General features: G+C 55.1%; 2 protein-coding genes across 2 annotated transcripts; one reads left to right on the plus strand and one right to left on the minus strand.

Moving 5' to 3' along the window:
* Positions 1 to 3181: 3181 nt before the first annotated feature.
* TP53 (tumor protein p53) lies at positions 3182 to 11937 on the minus strand. Its single transcript, XM_066570575.1, has 8 exons — positions 11838 to 11937; positions 9775 to 9961; positions 8628 to 8740; positions 7691 to 7800; positions 6265 to 6374; positions 5515 to 5594; positions 4555 to 4640; positions 3182 to 3616 (listed from the first exon to the last, which is right to left on the minus strand). Exons 1-8 carry the CDS (start codon positions 11865 to 11867, stop codon positions 3529 to 3531), a joined length of 804 nt encoding a protein of 267 aa, XP_066426672.1. The 5' UTR covers positions 11868 to 11937; the 3' UTR covers positions 3182 to 3528.
* Positions 11938 to 13804: 1867 nt separating this feature from the next.
* On the plus strand, positions 13805 to 20143 carry SLC16A13 (solute carrier family 16 member 13). Its single transcript, XM_066570807.1, has 6 exons — positions 13805 to 13858; positions 15650 to 15742; positions 16572 to 16839; positions 17270 to 17413; positions 18288 to 19022; positions 20004 to 20143. Exons 1-6 carry the CDS (start codon positions 13805 to 13807, stop codon positions 20141 to 20143), a joined length of 1434 nt encoding a protein of 477 aa, XP_066426904.1.
* The last annotated feature ends 97 nt before the right edge of the window (positions 20144 to 20240 follow it).

Below are 20240 nucleotides of genomic sequence, written 5' to 3' on the forward strand. Positions count from 1 at the left end.
GGCCGCCTCTCAAAATGGCCGCCTACCAAGATGGCTGCTACCAAAATGGCCACCAGTCAAGATGGCCGCCTCTCAAAATGGCCGCCAGTCAAGATGGCCGCCTCTCAAAATGGCCACCAGTCAAGATGGCTGCCGTGGGTGAGGAGTAAGGACCAAGATTTGTTGATTTTTGAGGTATTTTTGTTAAATTCTGGGTTTATTTGATGATAGTTTTGTATATTTGATGATTTTTGGTGCTTTTTGTTGATTTTTGGGTTCATTTCTCAATTTTTTGGGGTTCATTTGTTGATTCTTAGGTTCATTTCTTGATTTTTGGGTTCATCTCTTGAATTTTGGGTTTATTTGTTGATATTTAGGTTTATTTGAATTTTTTTTGATTTTTGATGAATTTGTGTGGTAATTTTTTTACTTTTTGGCTTTTTTCTGGATATTTGGGTTTATTGTTTGATTTTGGTGTTCATTTGTTGATTTTTTGGGTTATTTGTTGATTTTTGGTGATTTTGGGGTTCACGTTTTCATTTTATGTTGATTTTTTTGTTTTATTTGTTAAAATTTTGGGTTTATTTGTTGAATTATGGGTTTATTTTATAATTTTTTAGGTTCATTTGTTGATATTTTGGGTTCATTTGTTGAATTTTCGGTGATTTTTTGGGTTTTTTCGTTAATTAGGCCACGGGGGGGGGTTGGGCCCTTAATGAGCCTTAATGAGCTCGTTAGCGCTGCCAGGCCACGGGGTCCCCTCCCCCCCCTTGGCAGGGGCGCCCCCATTCAGGACAGGGGGCGGGGTCAAGGTAGTGACGTCACCGGAGAGGGGCGGGGCCACCAAACCCTCCCCAATTTCCCTCCCCCCAATGAACCAACTAAACCCCGCCCCCAATTAACCCCCAATTAACCAAACCCCTACTTAATAACCCCCAATTGACACCCCTGCAATTAACCCCTAATTAACAAACCCCTAATTAGCGCCCCCGATTAACTCCCTCAATTAACACTCCCATAATTAATGCCCCCCTAATTAATACCCCCAATTAACATCCCCTAATTAATACCCCCAATTAACACCCCCCAATTAACAACACCCTAATTAGCACCCCCAATTAACACCCCTCTAATAAACACCCCTCTAATCAATACTCCCCAATTAACACCCCCCAATTAACCCCTCAAATAACAATCCCCCAATTAACACCCCCTAATTAACACCCTAAATCCTCTTCCCTAAGGAACCCCCTAATTAAGACCCCCCCCCAATTAACGGCTCTTAATTAACACTCCCATTAACACCCCCATTAAGACCCCCCCCAATTAATAACACTCCACAATTAACACCCCTAATTAACAGTCCCTAATAAACGTTTCACTTCCGACCAGCCCCTAATTAACAGCAGCTAATCGAGATCTCCAATTAATAATCGTCTAATTAATTAATAACCCCCAATTTATACCCTAAGAGACTTCTCAATTAACATTGTGTTTAATTAATAGGCCCTAATAGAGACTGATATAATTACCTGAGCATAATTAATAAATCTTAATTAATAGCCCTTAATTAAGGCCCTAAATAATTTCCCATTTATTAGCCCTTAATATAAATAGTTCTAATTAATGGTTTCTAATTAAGCCCCCGATTACAACACTAATTAATAACTAATATTAACCCTTCTAATCACTAATTAATTTATCACTGAGACCCCAATTAACCCCCCATTAACATCTACCAAGGGAAATGCTTCTAATTAAAGGAATAATAACAATGATTTTAATTAATCAGCCCTAATACCCCCCCCAATTAACCCCCTCACTTAACAACTCTCAATCAACCCCTCCAATTAACACCTCGTTAATTAACACCCGGAATTACCCCTCAAATTAACAACTCATTAACCCCCTCTTAATAAACCCCCAGAACGAATTCCTCCCCATTAATTAACCCCCTTTTAATTAACCCCCCAAATTATCACCTCCTCATTAATTAACCCTCAATTACCCCCTCAAAATTCCAAATTTCCCGCCCCAAAAAAATTCTCTGTTTTTGGTATAAACCACCCCAAAATCCCCCCCTCCCTCATTAACCACCCCTCCCTTAATTCCCGCCTTCATTAATTAATAAATTCATTAACTAACCCTTAATTACGCCCTCAAAATTCCAAATTTCCCGCTCCAAATCTTCCCCTTTTTTTGGAACAAACCACCCCAAAATCCCCCCCCGCCTTTTAATCACCCCTCCCTTAATTCCCACCTTCATTAATTAATAAATTCATTAATTACCTCACTAATCACCCCCTGGCCAGCCCCTCCCCTCCCCCCCAATCCCCTCCCCCCCCTAATCCCGTCCAGATGGTGCCGCCCCCCCCTTTCCCCTCCCCCACCCTCCGCGATTCGGGGCCGTTTTTGGGCTCAATCGGGGCCTTTTTGGGACCCCCCCGATTTTGGGGGACCCCCCCCCCCCTCCCCCGCCCGGGCGGCTCCAATGGCGGCTGAAGGGGACGGGGAATTTTCCGGAATTTTCCGGAATTTTCCAGAGCGTTCCGTGGCAGGATCCGGGAATGGAGGGGGGGGGGAATGGGGGGGGTTGGGAGGATGAGGAGGCCCCGCCCCCCTCCTTAACCCCTCCCCCTCTCCCCGGCCGGAATTGAATTGGGACCAGTGAAAGGCGCGGCGCGATCCCAGTTTGGCCAAATTGGGATCCCAGTTACCCCCAGTTACCCCAAACTGGGATCCCAGTTACCCCCAGTTACCCCAAACTGGGATCCTCCCCAAACTGGGATCCCCTATTCCCTCCCAGTTACCCCTAACTGGGATCCCAGTTACCCCCAGTTCCTTTAAACTGGGATCCCAGTTACCCCCAGTTACCCCAAACTGGGATCCCCCCCAAACTGGGACCCCCAATTCCCTCCCAGTTACCCCAAACTGGGAACTCCCCCAAACTGGGATCTCAGTAGACGGCAGTGATCCCCTCCAAACTGGGAACCCCCCCCCGCAAACTGGGCTCCCAGTTCCTTCAAACTGGGCTCCCAGTTCATCCAAACTGGGCTCCCAGTTCCTCCCAGTTACCCCAAACTGGGATCCTCATTCTCTCCCAGTTACCCCAAACTGGGATCCTCATTCTCTCCCAGTTACCCCAAACTGGGACCCCCTCCCCAAACTGGGACCCCCAGACGCCCCCCGGGTGGGGGAGGGGCGCTATAAAAAATCCCTTTATTGTATAAAACCCCATTAAAAACCGGCGGGGGGGAGGGCGGGGCCAGGAATGACGTCATGCAGGATGGGGGCGTGGCTTAAGGACAGGGAATCAATCATGTGGGTGTGGCTAAGGCAGGGTGGTTATAATGGGGGAAAGGGGGCGTGGTTAAACATTGGGGGCGTGGCTAAAGCAGTGATTGACAGGTGACGTGTGGTCAAGCATGAAGTGGGCGGGGTTACACAGGAGAAGTGGGTGGGGCTAACTAGGACAGGAGGGCCAATGGGAAGCGGGGGTCAGTGGGTGTGGTCGAGAAGGGGCGTGGTTTCCAGACGAAGGGGGCGTGGTCAATCAGACTCCCCCGACTCCGCCTTCAGCAGCAGCTTTTTCCCACGGGGCACCCGCCCCTCCCCCCGCGGGCGGCGCCCCTTGGACCTGGGGGGGGGGGAGGGGAGAGTGAGGGACCCCCCCCACCCCAAAATCTGGGAGTCCCAAATTCTCCCCAAAACGGGACCCCAAAATCCTGGAGCCCCAAATTGCCACAAAAAACCCCAAAAAGGGACCCTCAGACCCTCCCAACCCCCCCCCCCCAATGACCCTAAAACCCCCAAAATCACCCCAAAACCTCTCAGCCACCCCTAAAATGACCCCAAGCCCCCCCAAAATTACCCAAAACCCCCTCAAAGCCCCCCGAATTACCCCAAAACGATCCCAGACCTCCTCAAAGCCCCCGCAAATCCCCCAAAGTGCCCCCAAACCCGCCCAAAATGACCCCAAAAACCACAAAATGACCCCCAACCCTCCCAAAGTGCCCCCCAACCCCCCCAAAAGACACCAGACCCCTCCCAGCCCCCCCAAAATGACCCCAAACCCCCCAAGTGACTCCCAGCTCCCCCGACCACCCAAAATTGCCCCCAAATCCCCCCAAAATGACCCCAGACCCCCCTCAAACCCGTAAAATTGTCCCCAAACCCTCTGTGACCCCCCCAAAGTGACCCCAACCCCCCAAAAATGACCCCAAAACCCCCGACTTGCCCCCAAATCCCCCCAAAATGGACCCCCCCAAATCCTCTGAACCCCCCCCCAAAATGACCCTAAATCCCCTGAAATTACACCCAAACTCCCCCAAAATGACCCCAAAACCCCCGACTTGCCCCCAAATCTCCCCAAAGCCCCCCAAAGTGACCCCACACCCCCCCAAATCCCCCTGAATTGCCCCTAATTCACCCCCAAATGACCCCAGCCCCCCCAAAATGATCCCGAACTCCCTCAAACTCCATCCCCCAAAATGACCCCAAACCCCCCCAAATTGACCCCAGACCCCTCCCAACCCCCCTCCCTCCCAAGCCCCCCCCCCGTTTTTGGGGTCTCACTTTTGGGGGGCCCCCCCCCGGTCGTAGGTGCGCTCCAGGGCCTCGTTGACCATGCGGAACATCTCAAAGCGCTTCCGGCCCCGCACCTGCACCCCAAAAACACCTGGGGTGAGGGGGGGGGGGGCCCCAAAAGGGCTGAGACCCTCCAGGGACCCCCCCTAAAAACTGGGATCCTGAGAGGGCTGAAAATCCCCCCAGAAACCCCCAAAAAATTGGGGTCAGGGGGACCCCAAAAAGGGCTGAGACCCCTCAGGGACCCCCCAAAAAATAACGGGGCCAGGGGGACCCCAAAAGTGCTGGAGACCCCCAAGGACCCCCCAAAATTTGGGTAAAGGGGGAGCCGGAAAGGGATGGAAACCCCCCAAAAATAACGGGGTGAGGGGAACCCCAAGAAAGCTGGAGACCCCTCAGGGACCCCCCCACAAATAACGGGGTCAGGGGGACCCCAAAAGGGCTGGAGACCCCACAGAATTGGGGTCATAAGAGACCCCAAAAAGGGCTGGAGACCCCTCCAAAATTGGGGTCACAGAGGATTGGAGACCCCCCCAAAAATGGGGTCGGGAGGGATGGAGACCCCAAGAGAACCCCCCAAAAACTTTGGGTTATGGGGGAGCCCAAAAGGGCTGGAGCCCCAGCAGGAGCCCCCCAAAATCGGGGTCATAGAGGAGATCGACACCCCTCAGGGACCCCCCAAAAAATAATGGGGTCAGGGGGGGTTCTTAGGGAGGTGGAGACCCCACAGGAACCCCCCAAAAATTGGGGGGGGAAACCCCAAAAGGGATGAACACCCCTCAAAAAACATTGGGGTCAGGGGAAAACGGACAAAAACCCCTAAAAAAAACGGGGTCAAGGGGACCCCCAGAAGGGCTGAAACACTCAGGGGACCCCTCAAGAAGCATTTGGGGTGGCAGAGAGGATGGGGTCACTTTTCGGGGACCCCCAAACGTGCCCCAGCCCCACCTGCAGGGAGAAGATCTCGGTCTCGGGGTCCTGCAGTCGCTTCTTGGAGCTCTCGGGGGCCTCATCCGGGGGCAGCAGGGCTGGGGGAGGGGCAGGGGGGGCTCAGGGACCCCCAAAAGGGCCCCAGAGACCCCCCCCCAAATCATTGGGGACATCCCGGGGAGGCCACGCCCATTATTCATGAGGAGGTGCTCGTTAGCATGTTTGGCCACGCCCTTTTAGGCAACAGGTATCTCGGTGGGTGGAGCCACGCCCGGTTTGGCTCCACCTCCCAGCAATGCATTGGACACGCCCCCTTCCTTTAGGCCACACCCCCTCAGGGTTGGACTTTTCGTTGTTTTGCATAAGCCACACCCACCTAGCTCCACCCACCCCTTTTAGCCCCACCCCCGGCTGAATTTGCCACACCCACATGCGCCACACCCTATCACAAGCCCCGCCCCATTGTCTGGTAGCCACGCCCCATGTCAAACCACTTTAAGGCCACACCCACTCATCAATTAAGCTCCCCCCACTCCTATTCAGGCCCCACCCCTACCCTACATCAGGCTCCACCCACCCCTGTTTAGGCCACGCCTACCCAAATGCACCCTGGGCTCACATCCCCTGGCCATGCCCCCACCGAGGCCACACCCCCACCCAAGATTAGGCCACGCCCCCAAAGCGCCACCACAGCCATACCCTGCCTCGTGTACTTTAGCCCCGCCCCCACCGAAGCCCCGCCCCCTCCCGAGTTGGCCCCGCCCTCACCTCGCTTGGCCCCGCCCCTTTTGCGCTGGGTCTCCTCCTCATGGCGCCGATCCCGCCCGGGGCAGGCGCAGACCCGGACCTCGAAACAGCGCCGGCCCAGGATGTGACCCCTGAAAGCACCCCAAAATCAGCCCGGGGACCCCAAAATCACCCCAAAAACAGACAGGGGATCCTCCAGAACCAGGGGCACCCCAAAAACCCAACCCAGGAACCCCAAAAATCCCAAATTCGGGCACAGAACTGAACCTCGAAACAGCGCCGGCCCAGGATGTGACCCCTAAAATGGACCTCAAAATCAGCCTGGGGACCCCAAAATCACCTCAAAAACATCCTGGGGATCCTCCAGAACCAGGGGCACCCCAAAAACCCAACCCAGGAACCCCAAAAATCCCAAATTCGGGCACAGAACTGAACCTCGAAACAGCGCCGGCCCAGGATGTGACCCCTAAAATGGACCTCAAAATCAGCCCGGGGACCCCAAAATCACCCCCAAAATATCCTGGGGATCCTCCAGAACCAGGGGCACCCCAAAATCCCAATCCAGGAACCCCAAAAATCCCAAATTCGGGCACAGACCCAAACCTCGAAACAGCGCCAGGCCAGGATCTGACCCCTAAAATTGGGATTGGGGACCCCAAAATCATCCTGGGGACCCCGAAATCTGTTCAGGGACACCCCAGAATCCATCCAGGAACTCCTCAAAATATTTTTAAAGGATTCTGCATTTTTAGGACCAAAAATAAAAGAATTTTACACCAGAAAATCCCAAATTTTTGGCTAAAAAACTTTCATTTTTAAGAAAAAAATCCTCATTTTTTGGGGCAAAAAAATCTCATTTTTTAGGGGTTAGAGCTGTCAGAGTTTTAGGGCGAGGGCTCCCGGGTTTGGGGGTTTTTTGGGGGGAATTTTGGGTTTTTTGGGGCTCAGCCAGGTCCCTCCAGAGTCTCCTGTTCATACCCAGGTTTTGGGGTTTTTTGGAAGATTTTTGGGGTTTTTTGGGGGGGATTTTTGGGGTTTTTTGAGAGATTGTTGGGGGGATTTTTGGGGATATTTTTAGGGTTTTTTTGGGGGGGATTTTTGGGGCTCACCCAGGTCCCTCCAGGGTGAGGATGGTGAGGATGGGTCTCCTGGTTTTGGGGGAAATTTTGGGGTTTTTTGGGGGATTTTTGTGGGGATTTTTTGAGGGATTGTTGGGAGGATTTTTGGGGATATTTTTAGGGGTTTTTTGGGGGATTTTTGGGGCTCACCCAGGCCCCTCCAGGGTGAGGATGGTGAGGATGGGTCTCCTGTTCATGCCCAGGTTTTGGGGGTTTTTTTTAGGTTTTTTTTGAGTTTTTTGTGGGTTTTTGGGGTGATTTTTTGAGGGATTGTTGGGAGGATTTTTTGGGGATATTTTTAGGGTTTTTTTGGGGTTTTTGGGGCTCACCCAGGCCCCTCCAGGGTGAGGATGGTGAGGATGGGTCTCCTGTTCATGCCCCCCATGCAGGAGCTGTTGCACATGAAGTTGTACAGGACCGTGGTGCACTCAGAGCCCACCTGGGAATGGGGAAAAATGGTCAGAACCTTAAAAAAAAACCCCAAAAATACCCCCAAACCAACCCAAAAATACCCCAAAACCAACCCAAAAATACCCCATAAACCAACCCAAAAATACCCCAAAAACCAATCCAAAAATACCCCAAAAACCAACCCAAAAATACCCCAAAATCACCTCAAAAAATAACCCCAAACCAACCCAAAAATACCCCAAAACCAACCCAAAAATACCCCAAAAACCAACCCAAAAATACCCCAAAAACCAACCCAAAAATACCCCAAAAACCAATCCAAAAAATACCCCAAAACTAACCCAAAACAAACCCCAAAACCAACCCAAAAATAACCCAAAAATACCCCAAAAACCAACACAAAAATACCCCAAACCAACCCAAAAATACCCCAAAACCAACCACAAAATAACCCAAAATAAACCCCAAAACCAACCCAAAATAACCCAAAATAAACCCCAAAACCAACCCAAAAACCAACCCAAAATACCCAAAAAAAACCCCCCAAAAACCACCCCAAAAACCCACCTGGGATGGGGGGGACATTTCATGGGGATTTTGGGGTTTTTATTTGGGATTTCTGCAGGGATTTCAATGGGGATTTTGGGATTGGGGATTTTTTGGGGTTTTTAGGATTTTTGGGGTCACCTCAGGGGGTTCATAGGGCACGACCACGCTCGGTCCCTGAGGGGATTTTGGGGTTTTTATTTGGGATTTTGGGGCCGTTCTTTGGGATTTCTGCAGGGATTTCAATGGGGATTTTGGGATTGGGGATTTTTTGGGATTTTTAGGATTTTTTGGGGGTTTTGGGGTCACCTCAGGGGGCTCATAGGGCACGGCCACGCTGTGTCTCTTGGTGGTTTCGTCATCCTGGTACCGAGCCTGGGGGTTCCCCTCCACCCGGATCAGGTGCTGGGCGGGGGCGTTGCCTGGGGAGACCCCAAAAATCCAAAATTAACCCCAAAATCTGCTCCAAAAGCAACCCCAAAAATCCCAAATGAATCCCCAAACCAACTCCAAAATCAGCTTCAAAAATGAACCCCAAAATGAACCCCAATTTTTCCAGAATTTAATCCAATTTTTCCAGAATTTAATCCAATTTTTTCCCGATTTCCCCCCAATTTTCCAGAATTTAATCCAATTTTTTCCCATTTCCCCCCAATTTTCCCCCAATTTTTCCAGAATTTAATCCAATTTTTTCCAAATTTCCCCACAATTTTCCCCCAATTTTTTCCCAATTTCTCCCCCACTATTTTTCCCTATTTCCCCCCAATTTTCCCCCAAATTTCCCCCAATTTTTTCTCAATTTCCCCCAAATTTTTCCCAATTTCCCCGCAATTCCCCCCCCAATTTTTGCCCAAATTTCCCCCCAATTCCCCCTATTTTTTGGGGTATTTCCCCCCCCCATTTTTTGGGCTGTTCCCCCCCCCTCCCCATTTCCCCCATTTTTTGGGGTGTTCCCCCCCATTTCCCCCAATTTTTAGGGTGTCCTCCCCCCCCCATTTTTTGGGGTGTCCCCCCCCCCCATTTCCCCCCCAGTTTTTGGGCTGTCCCCCCCCCCCCCATTTCCCCCAATTTTTTGGGGTATTTCCCCCCCCCATTCCCCATTTTTTTGGGTGTACCCCCCCCCATTCCCCCCCATTTTTTGGGCTGTTCCCCCCCCCCATTTCCCCCATTTTTTGGGGTGTTCCCCCCATTTCCCCCCATTTTTAGGGTGTCCTCCCCCCCCCATTTCCCGGGGTGTCCCCCCCCCCCCATTTCCTCCCCAGTTTTTGGGCTGTCCCCCCCCCTCATTTCCCCCCCATTTTTTGGGGTGTCCCCCCCCCCCCATTCCCCCCCATTTTTTGGGGCGTCTGCCCCCAATTTTCCTCCAATTTTCCCCAATTTCTCCCCTATTCCCCCCCAATTTTTTAGGGTGTCCCCCCCCCATTTTTTGGGGTGCCCCCCCCCCCCCGTTGCTCACCCTCGGGGTCCCCCCCGGCCCTCTCGTGGTGGGGGCACCTCCGCACCACCTCGGCCACGTGCTCGGGTTTCTTGTACACGGCCAGGGCGCGGAGCAGGGCCCCGGGGGGCGGCGGCAGCCCCACCCGCACCTGCACCGGGCACGGCTTGGCCAGGCGGCAAAAGAGCTTGTTCAGCACTGGGGAGTACTGGGAGACACTGGGAGTTACTGGGAGGGCACTGGGAGCCAAAAAACCCCAAAAAAATCCACCCAGAAATCAAAAAAACCCCATAGAAACCCCATAGAAACCCCACAGAAACCCCCCGTTCAGCACCGGGGAGTACTGGGAGACACTGGGAGTTACTGGAAGGGCACTGGGAGCCAAAAAACCCCCAAAAAATCCACCCAGAAATAAAAAAAAAAAAACATAGAAACCCTCCAGTACAGCTTGTTCAGCACTGGGGAGTACTGGGAGACACTGGGAGTTACTGGGAGGGCACTGGGAGCCAAAAAACCCCCAAAAAATCCACCCAGAAATCAAAAAAACCCCATAGAAACCCCATAGAAACCCCCCAGTACGGCTTGTTCAGCACTGGGGAGTTACTGGGAGGGCACTGGGAGTTACTGGGAGGGCACTGGGAACAGCCCCAGGACCAAAAAAACCCCATAGAAATAAACCCAGAACCAAAGAAACCCCATAGAAATAAACCCAAAAAGAGCAAAACGTCATAGAAACCCTATAAAAACTCCATAGAAACCCCATAGAAACCCTATAGAAACCCCATAGAAACCCCATAGGAACCTCCCCAGTACAGCTCGTTCAGCACTGGGGAGTACTGGGAGATACTGGGAGTTACTGGGAGGGCACTGGGAACGACCCCAGGACCAAAAAAAACCCACAAAAAATGAACCCAGAACCAAAGAAACCCCATAGAAATAAACCCAGGACACAGAAATCCCCATAGAAACCCCATAGAAGCCCCATAGGAACCCCATAGAAAGCCCCCAGTACAGCTCGTTCAGCACTGGGAGTTACTGGGAGACACTGGGAGTTACTGGGAGCCAAAAAAAACCCCCAAAAATCGACCCAGAAATCAAAAAAACCCCATAGGAACCCCATAGAAACCCCATAGAAACCCCATAGAAACCCCCCAGGACGGCTCGTTCAGCACTGGGAGTTACTGGGAGGGCACTGGGAGTTACTGGGAGTTACTGGGATATTTTCCCTGTTTTTCCCAGTTTTCCCTGTTGCTTCTCCCATTTTTATTCCCATTTTTCCCCCATTTTCTCCCCGATTTTTGTTATTTTTCCGCCATTTTTTCACCGTTTTTTCCCCAAAATCCCCGTTTTTCACCCCAAACCCCACTCACGGTGCAGGTGCCGCTCTTGGCCATTCCCATCTCTCTGAACTCCACCCTCAAGCTGCGCTCCCCCCGTTTTTGGTCATTCTTTGCCCGTTTTTGGCCATTTTTTGCCCATTTTTTCTCCATTTTTCCCCCCGTTTTTTCCCCAAATCCCCATTTTTCGCCCCATTTCTCACTCACGGTGCAGGTGCCGCTCTTGGCCGTGCCCATCTCTCTGAACTCCACCCTGAAATCGCCCTCTCCCCCCCATTCTATTCCCATTTTCCCTCCCGATTTTGGCCATTTTTTGCCCATTTTTTGCCCGTTTTTTCCCCCGTTTTTTCCCCAAATCCCCGTTTTTCGCCCCATTTCTCACTCACGGTGCAGGTGCTGCTCTTGGCCATTCCCATTTCTCTGAACTCCACCCTCAAGCTGAACTCCCCCCGTTTTTGGTCATTCTTCGCCCGTTTTTGGCCATTTTTTGCCCGTTTTTCTCCATTTCCCCCCCGTTTTTTCCCCAAATCCCCGTTTTTCGCCCCAAACCCCACTCACGGTGCAGGTGCCGCTCTTGGCCGTGCCCATCTCTCTGAACTCCACCCTGAAATCGCCCTCTCCCCCCCGTTCTATTCCCATTTTCCCTCCCGATTTTGGCCATTTTTTGCCCGTTTTTCTCCATTTTTTCACCGTTTTTCCCCCCGTTTTTTCCCCAAATCCCCATTTTTCGCCCCAAACCCCACTCACGGTGCAGGTGACGCTCTTGGCCGTGCCCATCTCTCTGAACTCCACCCTGAAGTCGTGCTCCCCCCCGTAATCCTCGGTGGACGGGACCACGGCCGAGGGCGGGGGGGGGCGGGGCGGGGGGGGCTCCGCGGGGGGCGGGGGCAGCGCCCGCCCCTCCCCCACCCCCGGCCCCTCCCCCACCCCGGGGGGGCTCAGCTGCTGCTGGGGGGGGGAGGGGGAGACACAAATTGAGGGGGGGTTTGGGGCATTTTGGGGCAAAAAATTCAAATTTTAGGGGTGAAAATTCAAAATTTTGGGGTCATTTTGGGTAGGGAAATTCATTTTTTTAGGGGTGATAATTCAATTTTTGGGGGGGGAAATTCAATTTATGGAGGGGGAAATTCAATTTTTGGGGGAGAAATTCAATTTTTGGGGTGGAAATTCAATTTTTGCGTAGGAAAATTCAATTCTTGGGGAGGAAATTCAATTTTTGGGGGGAAATTCAATTTTTGGGGTGGAAATTCAATTTTTGGGGGGAAATTCAATTTTTGAGTGGCAAAATTCAATTTTTGGGGAGGAAATTCAATTTTTGGGTAGGGAAATTCAACTTTTGGGGGAAAATTCAATTTTTTGGGGTATTTAGGGGAAATATTCAACTTTTGGGAGTTTTGGGGAGTTTAGGGTCAATTTGGGGTGAAAATCCAACTATGGGGAGAATTTTGGAATAATTTTTGGGGGTGAATTCAAATTTTTGGGGGTTTGGGGATTTTTTTTGGGGGGGGGAATTCAAATTTTGGGGGTTCCTGGATATTTGGGGGTGAAAATTCAAATTTTGGGGGGTTTTGGGATTTTTTTGAGGAGAATAATCAAAATTCATGGGGGATTTGGGATTTTTTTTAGGGGTGAAATCCAGATTTTGGGGGGATTTTGGGAAGATATTTTGGGGGGGAAAACCCAATTTTTGGGGGTTTTGGGGTATTCGGGGTCATTTATGGGAGCAAAAATCCAAATTTTGGGGAATTTTGGGACCATTTTGGGGGGGGGAACCCAATTTTGGGGATTTTGGGACAGCTGGGATCATTTTGGGGTAAAAATCCCCAATATTGGGGGGTTAAAATCCCATTTTTGGGGGGAATTTTGAACCCCCCCTGTCCCTTTTGGGGTTCCCCACCGCCTTGGCCAAAATTTTTGGGAATTTTTCCCATTTTTCGGAGATTTGACCCCAATTTTTGGCGCTCACCCATTCCAGCAGATCCTCGGGCATGGAACTGATGTTATTGGGGAGCCTGGAAAGGTCAAAGGTCACCCAAAAATCCCCCAAAAAACCCTCAAAAAACCCCAAAAAAACCAACCCCCTCCCCAGCAAAATCCCAACCTCCCAAATAACCCCAAAAATCCCCCCCCAAAAAACCCAAAATTCCCAAAAAAGCTCTAAAAAAAATCCCAAAAAATCTGAAATAACCCCAAAATCCTCCAAAAATCCCAAATAAACCCAAAAATCCTCCCCAAAATCCCAAATAGACCCAGAAACCTCCCCCAAGCCCTCCCCAAAATGCCAAACAACCCCAAATTCCCCCCCCAAAATCCTCCCCAAAAATCCCAAATAATCCCAAAAAAAGCTCCCCCCAAAAAATCCCCAAAAATCTCCCCCAAAATTCCAAATCAATCCCAAATAAACCAAAAAATCCCCCCAAAAACCCCAATAAATCCCAAATAAACCCAAAAATCCTCCCCAAGCCCCCCCAAAAATCCCAAATAAACCCAAAAATCCCCCCCCAAAATCCCAAATAAACCCAAAAATCCCCCCCAAAACCCCAAATAAACCCAATAAACCCCCCCAAATCCCCTCCAAAAATCCCCATACATGCCCAATAAACCCCAAACTCCCCCCAAAATCCCCAAAATCGCCCGAAATCGCCCCAAATGCTCACATGTTCCACAGGTCCAGGAACGCTTCCCCCTCCAGCAGCGGCTCCAGGTCCTCGGCCATGGTGGGGGAGGGGCGGCCCCGGGGGACCCCTGGGGGGGGAGGGGAGCCCCGGGTGGGGGTGGGGGGGAGGGGAAAATTCCGAATTTTGGGGGGAAATCTCCGCGTTTTGGGGCTGACCCCAAAAATTTCCCTTTTTTTTTAACTTGCGGGCCCCGCCAAACCAGCCCGAGCCACGCCCCTTTCGTTAAACCACGCCCCCATCGTTTAAGCCACGCCCCCTCCGCATTCCGGATGCAAAATTATCCCAATTTGGGTAAAAAATTGGGTAAACTTTGGGTAAAATTCCGACAGAATTTGGGCTAAAATTTGAGATAAAATTGGGTAAAAATTGGGTTAAACTTGGGTAAAGTTTGGATAAAGTTTGGGTAAATCTTGGTCAAATTTGAGAAAAGTTCAGGTAAAAATTGGATAAAATTTGGGCAAAAAAATTGGTAAAATTGGGTAAAAATTGGGTAAAATTTGGGTAGGTTTAGGAAAAATTTGGGTAAAAAAACCCGATAAAATTCGAGTGAAAAATTGATAAATATCAGGTAAAGTTTGGATGAAAAATTGACAAAAATTGGGTAAAGTTGGGATAAAAAATAGGCAAAAATTGGGGTAAAATGTCGGCAGCGTTTTGGAAAAATGGAGATAAAATTTGAGTTAATTTTGGGTAAAGTTTTGCCAGAATTTGGGTAAAAATGGGCTAAATTTTAGGTAACATTTGGGCACATTTTGGGTAAAATTTGGGTAAAAATTGGGCAAAATTTGGGGGAGCTCCCTCAGGTCAGCCCTTGCCCATTTTGAGCCCTTCCCCTCCCCCCTCCCTGTTTTTGGGGTGCCCCTCCCCCCCCAGAACCCCCAAATCCGCCCGTGAGGGGGGAGGGGAGCCCTGATTTTGGGGGGAAATCTCCTTTATTTGGGGGTGACCCCAAAAATTCTTTTTTTTTTAAAGGGGGGGGGGGGTCCCGCCAAACCAGCGCAAGCCACGCCCCCTCCCCCCTTCCGGCAGCAAATTTCACCCGATTCGGGTAAATTGGGGTAAAATTTGGGGTAAAATTTGCGTAAAAGTTGGGAAAAATTTGGGTAAAAATTTGGCAAAATTTGGGGGGGCCCCCCCGCCATTTTGGGCCCCTCCCGCCTCGCCTTTTATGGGGTGCCCTTCCCCCCTCCCCCCCCGACCCCTCAGGGCTGAGGGGGGTCCCCCCGAACCCCCCAAAATCCCCCTGGGACCTCCCAAAACCCCCCTGGGACCCCCCAAAACCCGCTCGAGACCCCCGAAATCCCCTCACGGAGCCCCGGAACCCACTGGAACCCCCCGGGACTCCCCAAAATCGCCCGGAACCCCCCAAATCCCCCCCGGGGCCTCCCCGATACCTCCGGTGCTTCCCGCGCCTCACGCGCTGGGGAATCCCCACTCCCGGCGTTCCCCGCGCCGGGGCGGGGCCCGGGGGGCGGGGCCCTGAAGCCGCGGCGCCATCTTTGGTGAGGGCGGGCGCCATTTTGTGAGTGGGCAAAAACGGCGGCGTTTAACTGCGGGCGCCATTTTGCGTGAGGGCAGGCGCCATTTTGTGTGAGGGCAGGCGCCATTTTGCGTGAGGGCAGGCGCCATTTTGTGTGTGGGCAAAAAGGGCGGGGTTTAACTGCGGGCGCTATCTTGCGTGAGGGCAAAAAGGGGCGGGGCTTAATTTCGGCGCCATTTTGAGTGATGGCAAGTGGGCGGCGCCATCTTGGCTAAGGGCCAAAAAGGGGGCGGGGCTAAGAGCAGGAGGCCCCGCCCCGCTCCCTGTCGCCCTTTGCACGGTTTTGGCGGGGGGGGGAATGGATCGATGATTAATTAACAGCGACCCCTCCCCCCCCACAGGACACGGGTGACCCCCCCCGCCCCCTCAAGGGGACTTCGCCCCCCCTCCCATCCCTCCCCCCCCCACCCAACGCTGTCCCTGTGCTGCGCCAGGTACGGAGCGGGACCAGACACTGGGACCCCCCTGGGACCCCCCAATCACCCGGGACCCCCCAATCACCTGAGACCCCCCCCCAAACCCTCCATTCCCCCCCCAAACCGAGACCCCCCCACCCAAACCCCACCAGGGTCCCCCCCCCTACCCCCTGGTGACCCCTGACCTCGTTGTCCCCTCCAGAATTTTGGGTTCCTGACCCCTTGGGACCCCCCCCCAATTCCCTGTGACCCCCCCATGACCCCGGGTCCCTTTTCTTTCCAGGCTGCTGCACTTTGGGGACCCCCCCTGGGACCCCCGCAAAGCTCCTGGGTCACTCCGGACTCCCCCTGACCCCTTGTGACCCCCTGAATCCCCTGTCACCCCCCAGGTGACCCCCTGACCCTTTGTGACCCCTTAAATCTGTGACCCCCCCCGTGTCCCCCTGGTGTCCCCACGTCCCCACAGCGTTCCTCGGTCCCCCCCCGGTGCTGCGCCCGTCCCCGTTCCCGCTGTGCGCGTTCCTGTGATCCCCTGACCGCTGTCCCCGTGTCCCCCCGGTGTCCCCGTGTCCCCTCACTGTCCCGGTGTCCCCCCCACGGTGGCGCTCCCGTCCCGCCGGGCTCTCTCCTGTGACCCCCATTGCCCAGTGTCCCCCCACCGTGTCCCCCCGGTGTCCCCGGGTCCCATCACTGTCCCCTGTGTCCCGGTGTCCCCAGCGACATCCTCCTTGTCCCCTGTGTCCCCTCTTTGTCCCGCTGTCCCCTCACTGTCCGTCTGTCCCCCTCACCCTGGCTCTCTCGTGGCCGTTCCCTCTGGGCTCTCTCCTGTGACCCCCCCATTGCCCAGTGTCCCCTCACTGTCCCCGTGTCTCCCCCCGGTGTCCCGGTGTCCCCTCACTGTCCGTCTGTCCGTCCCCCCGCCCTGGCTCTCTCGTGGCCGTTCCCCCCGGGCGCGCTCCCGGCGCTCTCGGCCGCCTTCCTGCAGGTGGCGCTGGTGAGCGGCTCCGTGCGCGCGCTCGGGCTGTGCCTCCCGCCCCTGGGCGGCGCCTTCGGGGCCGCGGCCCGCGCGCAGGCCTGGGTGGGCTCCTGCCCCCTGGCGGCGCTGCAGCTCGGGGGTAAGAAAGACAGACGGACAGACACACGGACAGACAGATGGACAGACAGATACTGGGGGTGATGGGGGGACTGGGTGGGCTCCTGCCCCCTGGCGGCGCTGCACCTCGGGGGTAAGACGGACGCACGGACGGACAGACAGACACACTGGGAATGGACTGGGAGGGACTGGGACCCACTGGGGGCAATGGGGGAGCTGGGGTGGTGAGACTGGGAGCACTGGGAGGGACTGGGAGTGATGGGGGCACTGGGAGCACTGGGAGGGGCTGGTGGGGCAATCCCAGTGCTCCCAGTAAGGTTTTCCCCACCCAGGCCCATTGGCGGCAGCGCTCAGCGCCCGGTTCAGGGCACTGGGAGCACTGGGAGGGGCTGGTGGGGCAATCCCAGTGCTCCCAGTGCTCCCAGTAACACCATTCCCCCCCCCCCACCCAGGCCCATTGGCGGCAGCGCTCAGCGCCCGGTTCGGCCCCAGGGGCGTGGCCATGGCCGGGGGGGCCCTGGCGGGGGCGGGGCTGGTCCTGGGAGCCTTCGCCACCCGCCTGGAACACCTGTACCTGAGCCTGGGGGGGCTGACAGGTACTGGGATAAACTGGGATAAACTGGGATGAACTGGGGAACACCTGTACCTGAGCCTGGGGGGGCTGACAGGTACTGGGATAAACTGGGATAAACTGGGATGAACTGGGGAACACCTGTACCTGAGCCTGGGGGGGCTGACAGGTACTGGGATAAACTGGGATAAACTGGGATGAACTGGGGAACACCTGTACCTGAGCCTGGGGGGGCTGACAGGTACTGGGATAAACTGGGATAAACTGGGATGAACTGGGGAACACCTGTACCTGAGCCTGGGGGGGCTGACAGGTACTGGGATAAACTGGGATAAACTGGGATGAACTGGGGAACACCTGTACCTGAGCCTGGGGGGGCTGACAGGTACTGGGATAAACTGGGATAAACTGGGATGAACTGGGGAACACCTGTACCTGAGCCTGGGGGGGCTGACAGGTACTGGGATAAACTGGGATAAACTGGGATGAACTGGGGAACACCTGTACCTGAGCCTGGGGGGGCTGACAGGTACTGGGATAAACTGGGATGAACTGGGGAACACCTGTACCTGAGCCTGGGGGGGCTGACAGGTACTGGGATAAACTGGGATAAACTGGGATGAACTGGGATGAACTGGGGAACACCTGTACTTGAGCCTGGGGAGGCTGACAGGTACTGGGATAAACTGGGATAAACTGGGAGGGATTGGGGGACCTAAAACCCAAACCCTCACGTCCCTCACCCCATAGAATGACCTAGAACCCTTAAACCCTCACATAACCCCACAGAACAACAGTGAACAAATCACCCACCCCACAGAACGATCTAGAACACTCCCAAACCGTGTCTAACCCCATAGAACGATCTGGAACCCTCCCAAACCCCGGTGTCCCCGCAGGACTGGGCTGGTCCCTGTCCTTCACGCCGGCCCTCGGTGCCGTGTCCCGCTGGTTCCCGCGCCGCCGCGCCCTCGCCACCTCCGTCGCCGTCTCGGGCGCCGCCGTCTCGGGCCTGGCGCTGGCCCCGCTCCTCCCTCCCGCCCTGGACTCCTACGGCTGGCGCGGCGCCCTCCTCCTCCTCGCCGCCGTCTCCCTGCACCTCGTGGCCGCCGCCGCCCTCCTCCGCCCTCCTCCTCGCACCCCTCCGGAGCCGCCGGAACCTTCCGGGACCCTCCTGCGGCTGCTGCGCCACGGGCCCTTCCTGCGCTACGCCGCCGCCTTCGCCCTGCTGGATTTGGGCTACTACGTCCCCTTCGTGCACGGCGCCGGCCGCGCGCTGGAGCTGGGCCTCGACGGCCGCGCCGCCGCCGCCGTGGTGGCCGCCATGGCGGCGCTGGACGGCGCCGGGCGCTTGGCTGCCGGTTGGTTGGCGGAGCGGCCGGCGGCGGCGCTGCTGAGGCAGCTGGCGGCCTGGGCGGCGCTGGCGGGGTTGGTGGCGCTGGCGACGCCGTTGGGGACGAGTTTCGCGGCGCTGGCGGCGCTGGCGGCGGCGTACGGGGGCTGCGCCGGGGCCGTGGCGCCGCTGCAGTTCGCCGGCGTGGCGCAGGTGGTGGGGCCCGGACGGGCGGCCATGGCCATCGGGGTCATGCAGATGGTGGAGAGCGTGGGGTCCCTGCTGGGGGCGCCGCTGGCCGGTACGGGGGGCAACGGGGGGCAATAATGGGGGGCAATGGAGGGCACTGGGAGGGTTGGGGGGGACTGGGGGCCACTGGGAGGGTTGGGGGGCACTGGAATGGGGTGGGAGGTGGGGGAAAGAGGGGGTGGGTTGGGGGGTCTGGAACTCAACATGGGGGGGAGAAGCCAAGGGTGGGTTGGGGGTTGTGGATGGGTTGGGTGACCCAGAATCCACCATTTTGGGTGGTTCCAGACCCCCCCAACACCACCATTTTGGGTGATTCCACCCCCCCCCCAACGCCGCCATTTTGGGTGGTTCCAGACCCACTAACGCCGCCATTTTGGGTGGTTCCAGACTCACCAACGCCGCCATTTTGGGTGGTTCCACACCCCCCCCCCCAATGCCGCCATTTTGGGTGGTTCCAGACCTCTCCAACGCCGCCATTTTGGGTGGTTCAAGACCCCCTCCAATGCCGCCATTTTGGGTGGTTCCACACCCCCCAATGCCGCCATTTTGGGTGGTTCCACACCCCCCAACACCACCATTTTGGGTGGTTCCACACCCCCCCCCCAACGCCACCATTTTGGGTGGTTCCAGACCCTCCAACGCCGCCATTTTGGGTGGTTCCAGACCCCCCCCCCATTGCTGCCATTTTGGGTGGTTCCACACCCCCCCCAACGCCGCCATTTTGGGTGGTTCCAGACCCCTCCCAACGCCGCCATTTTGGATGGTTCCAGACCCCCCCCCAACTCCGCCATTTTGGGTGGTTCCAGACCCTCCCACGCCGCCATTTTGGGTGGTTCCACACCCCCCAATGCCGCCATTTTGGGTGGTTCCAGACCCTCCAACGCCGCCATTTTGGGTGGTTCCACACCCCCCAGTGCCGCCATTTTGGGTGGTTCCACACCCTCCAACGCCGCCATTTTGGGTGGTTCCAGATGCCCCTGACGCCGCCATTTTGGGTGGTTCCACACCCTCCAACGCCACCATTTCCCCCCAGGTTGGCTGCGTGACGTCACCGGCGACTTCACCGTCTCCTTCCTGGCGGCCGGCGCCTTCCTCCTGGCCTCGAGCCTCCTCATCCTCACCCTGCCCCCGGCGCCCCCCGAGCCCCCCCCGAGCCCCCCCGAGCCGTTCTAGAACCGCCCAAATGACCCCAAAATGTGACCCCGGCTCTCGTCCTTTGGGGCAGGTCTGGGGGAGGGTCGGGTCTGGGGGCACCAATGGGGGGGGGGGG

Source organism: Molothrus aeneus, unplaced genomic scaffold (genome assembly GCF_037042795.1).
Source record: "Molothrus aeneus isolate 106 unplaced genomic scaffold, BPBGC_Maene_1.0 scaffold_30, whole genome shotgun sequence".
Classification (NCBI taxonomy): Eukaryota; Metazoa; Chordata; class Aves; order Passeriformes; family Icteridae; genus Molothrus; species Molothrus aeneus.

Bases quoted from the DNA above. Each gene is read 5' to 3' on its own strand.
- TP53 (XM_066570575.1), bottom strand. From the start codon at position 11,867: ATGGGCACGGCCAAGAGCGTCACCTGCACC. The intron at 9,962-11,837 runs GTGAGTGGGGTT...AGTGTCTCCCAG, and splicing joins CCAAGAGCGTCACCTGCACC to TACTCCCCAGTGCTGAACAA. The intron at 3,617-4,554 runs GTGAGACCCCAA...CCCCCCCCCCAG, and splicing joins CGGGGGGGGGCCCCCCAAAA to GTCCAAGGGGCGCCGCCCGC.
- SLC16A13 (XM_066570807.1), top strand. From the start codon at position 13,805: ATGGTGGGGGAGGGGCGGCCCCGGGGGACCCCTGGGGGGGGAGGGGAG. The intron at 17,414-18,287 runs GTACTGGGATAA...GTGTCCCCGCAG, and splicing joins GAGCCTGGGGGGGCTGACAG to GACTGGGCTGGTCCCTGTCC. The intron at 19,023-20,003 runs GTACGGGGGGCA...ATTTCCCCCCAG, and splicing joins GCTGGGGGCGCCGCTGGCCG to GTTGGCTGCGTGACGTCACC.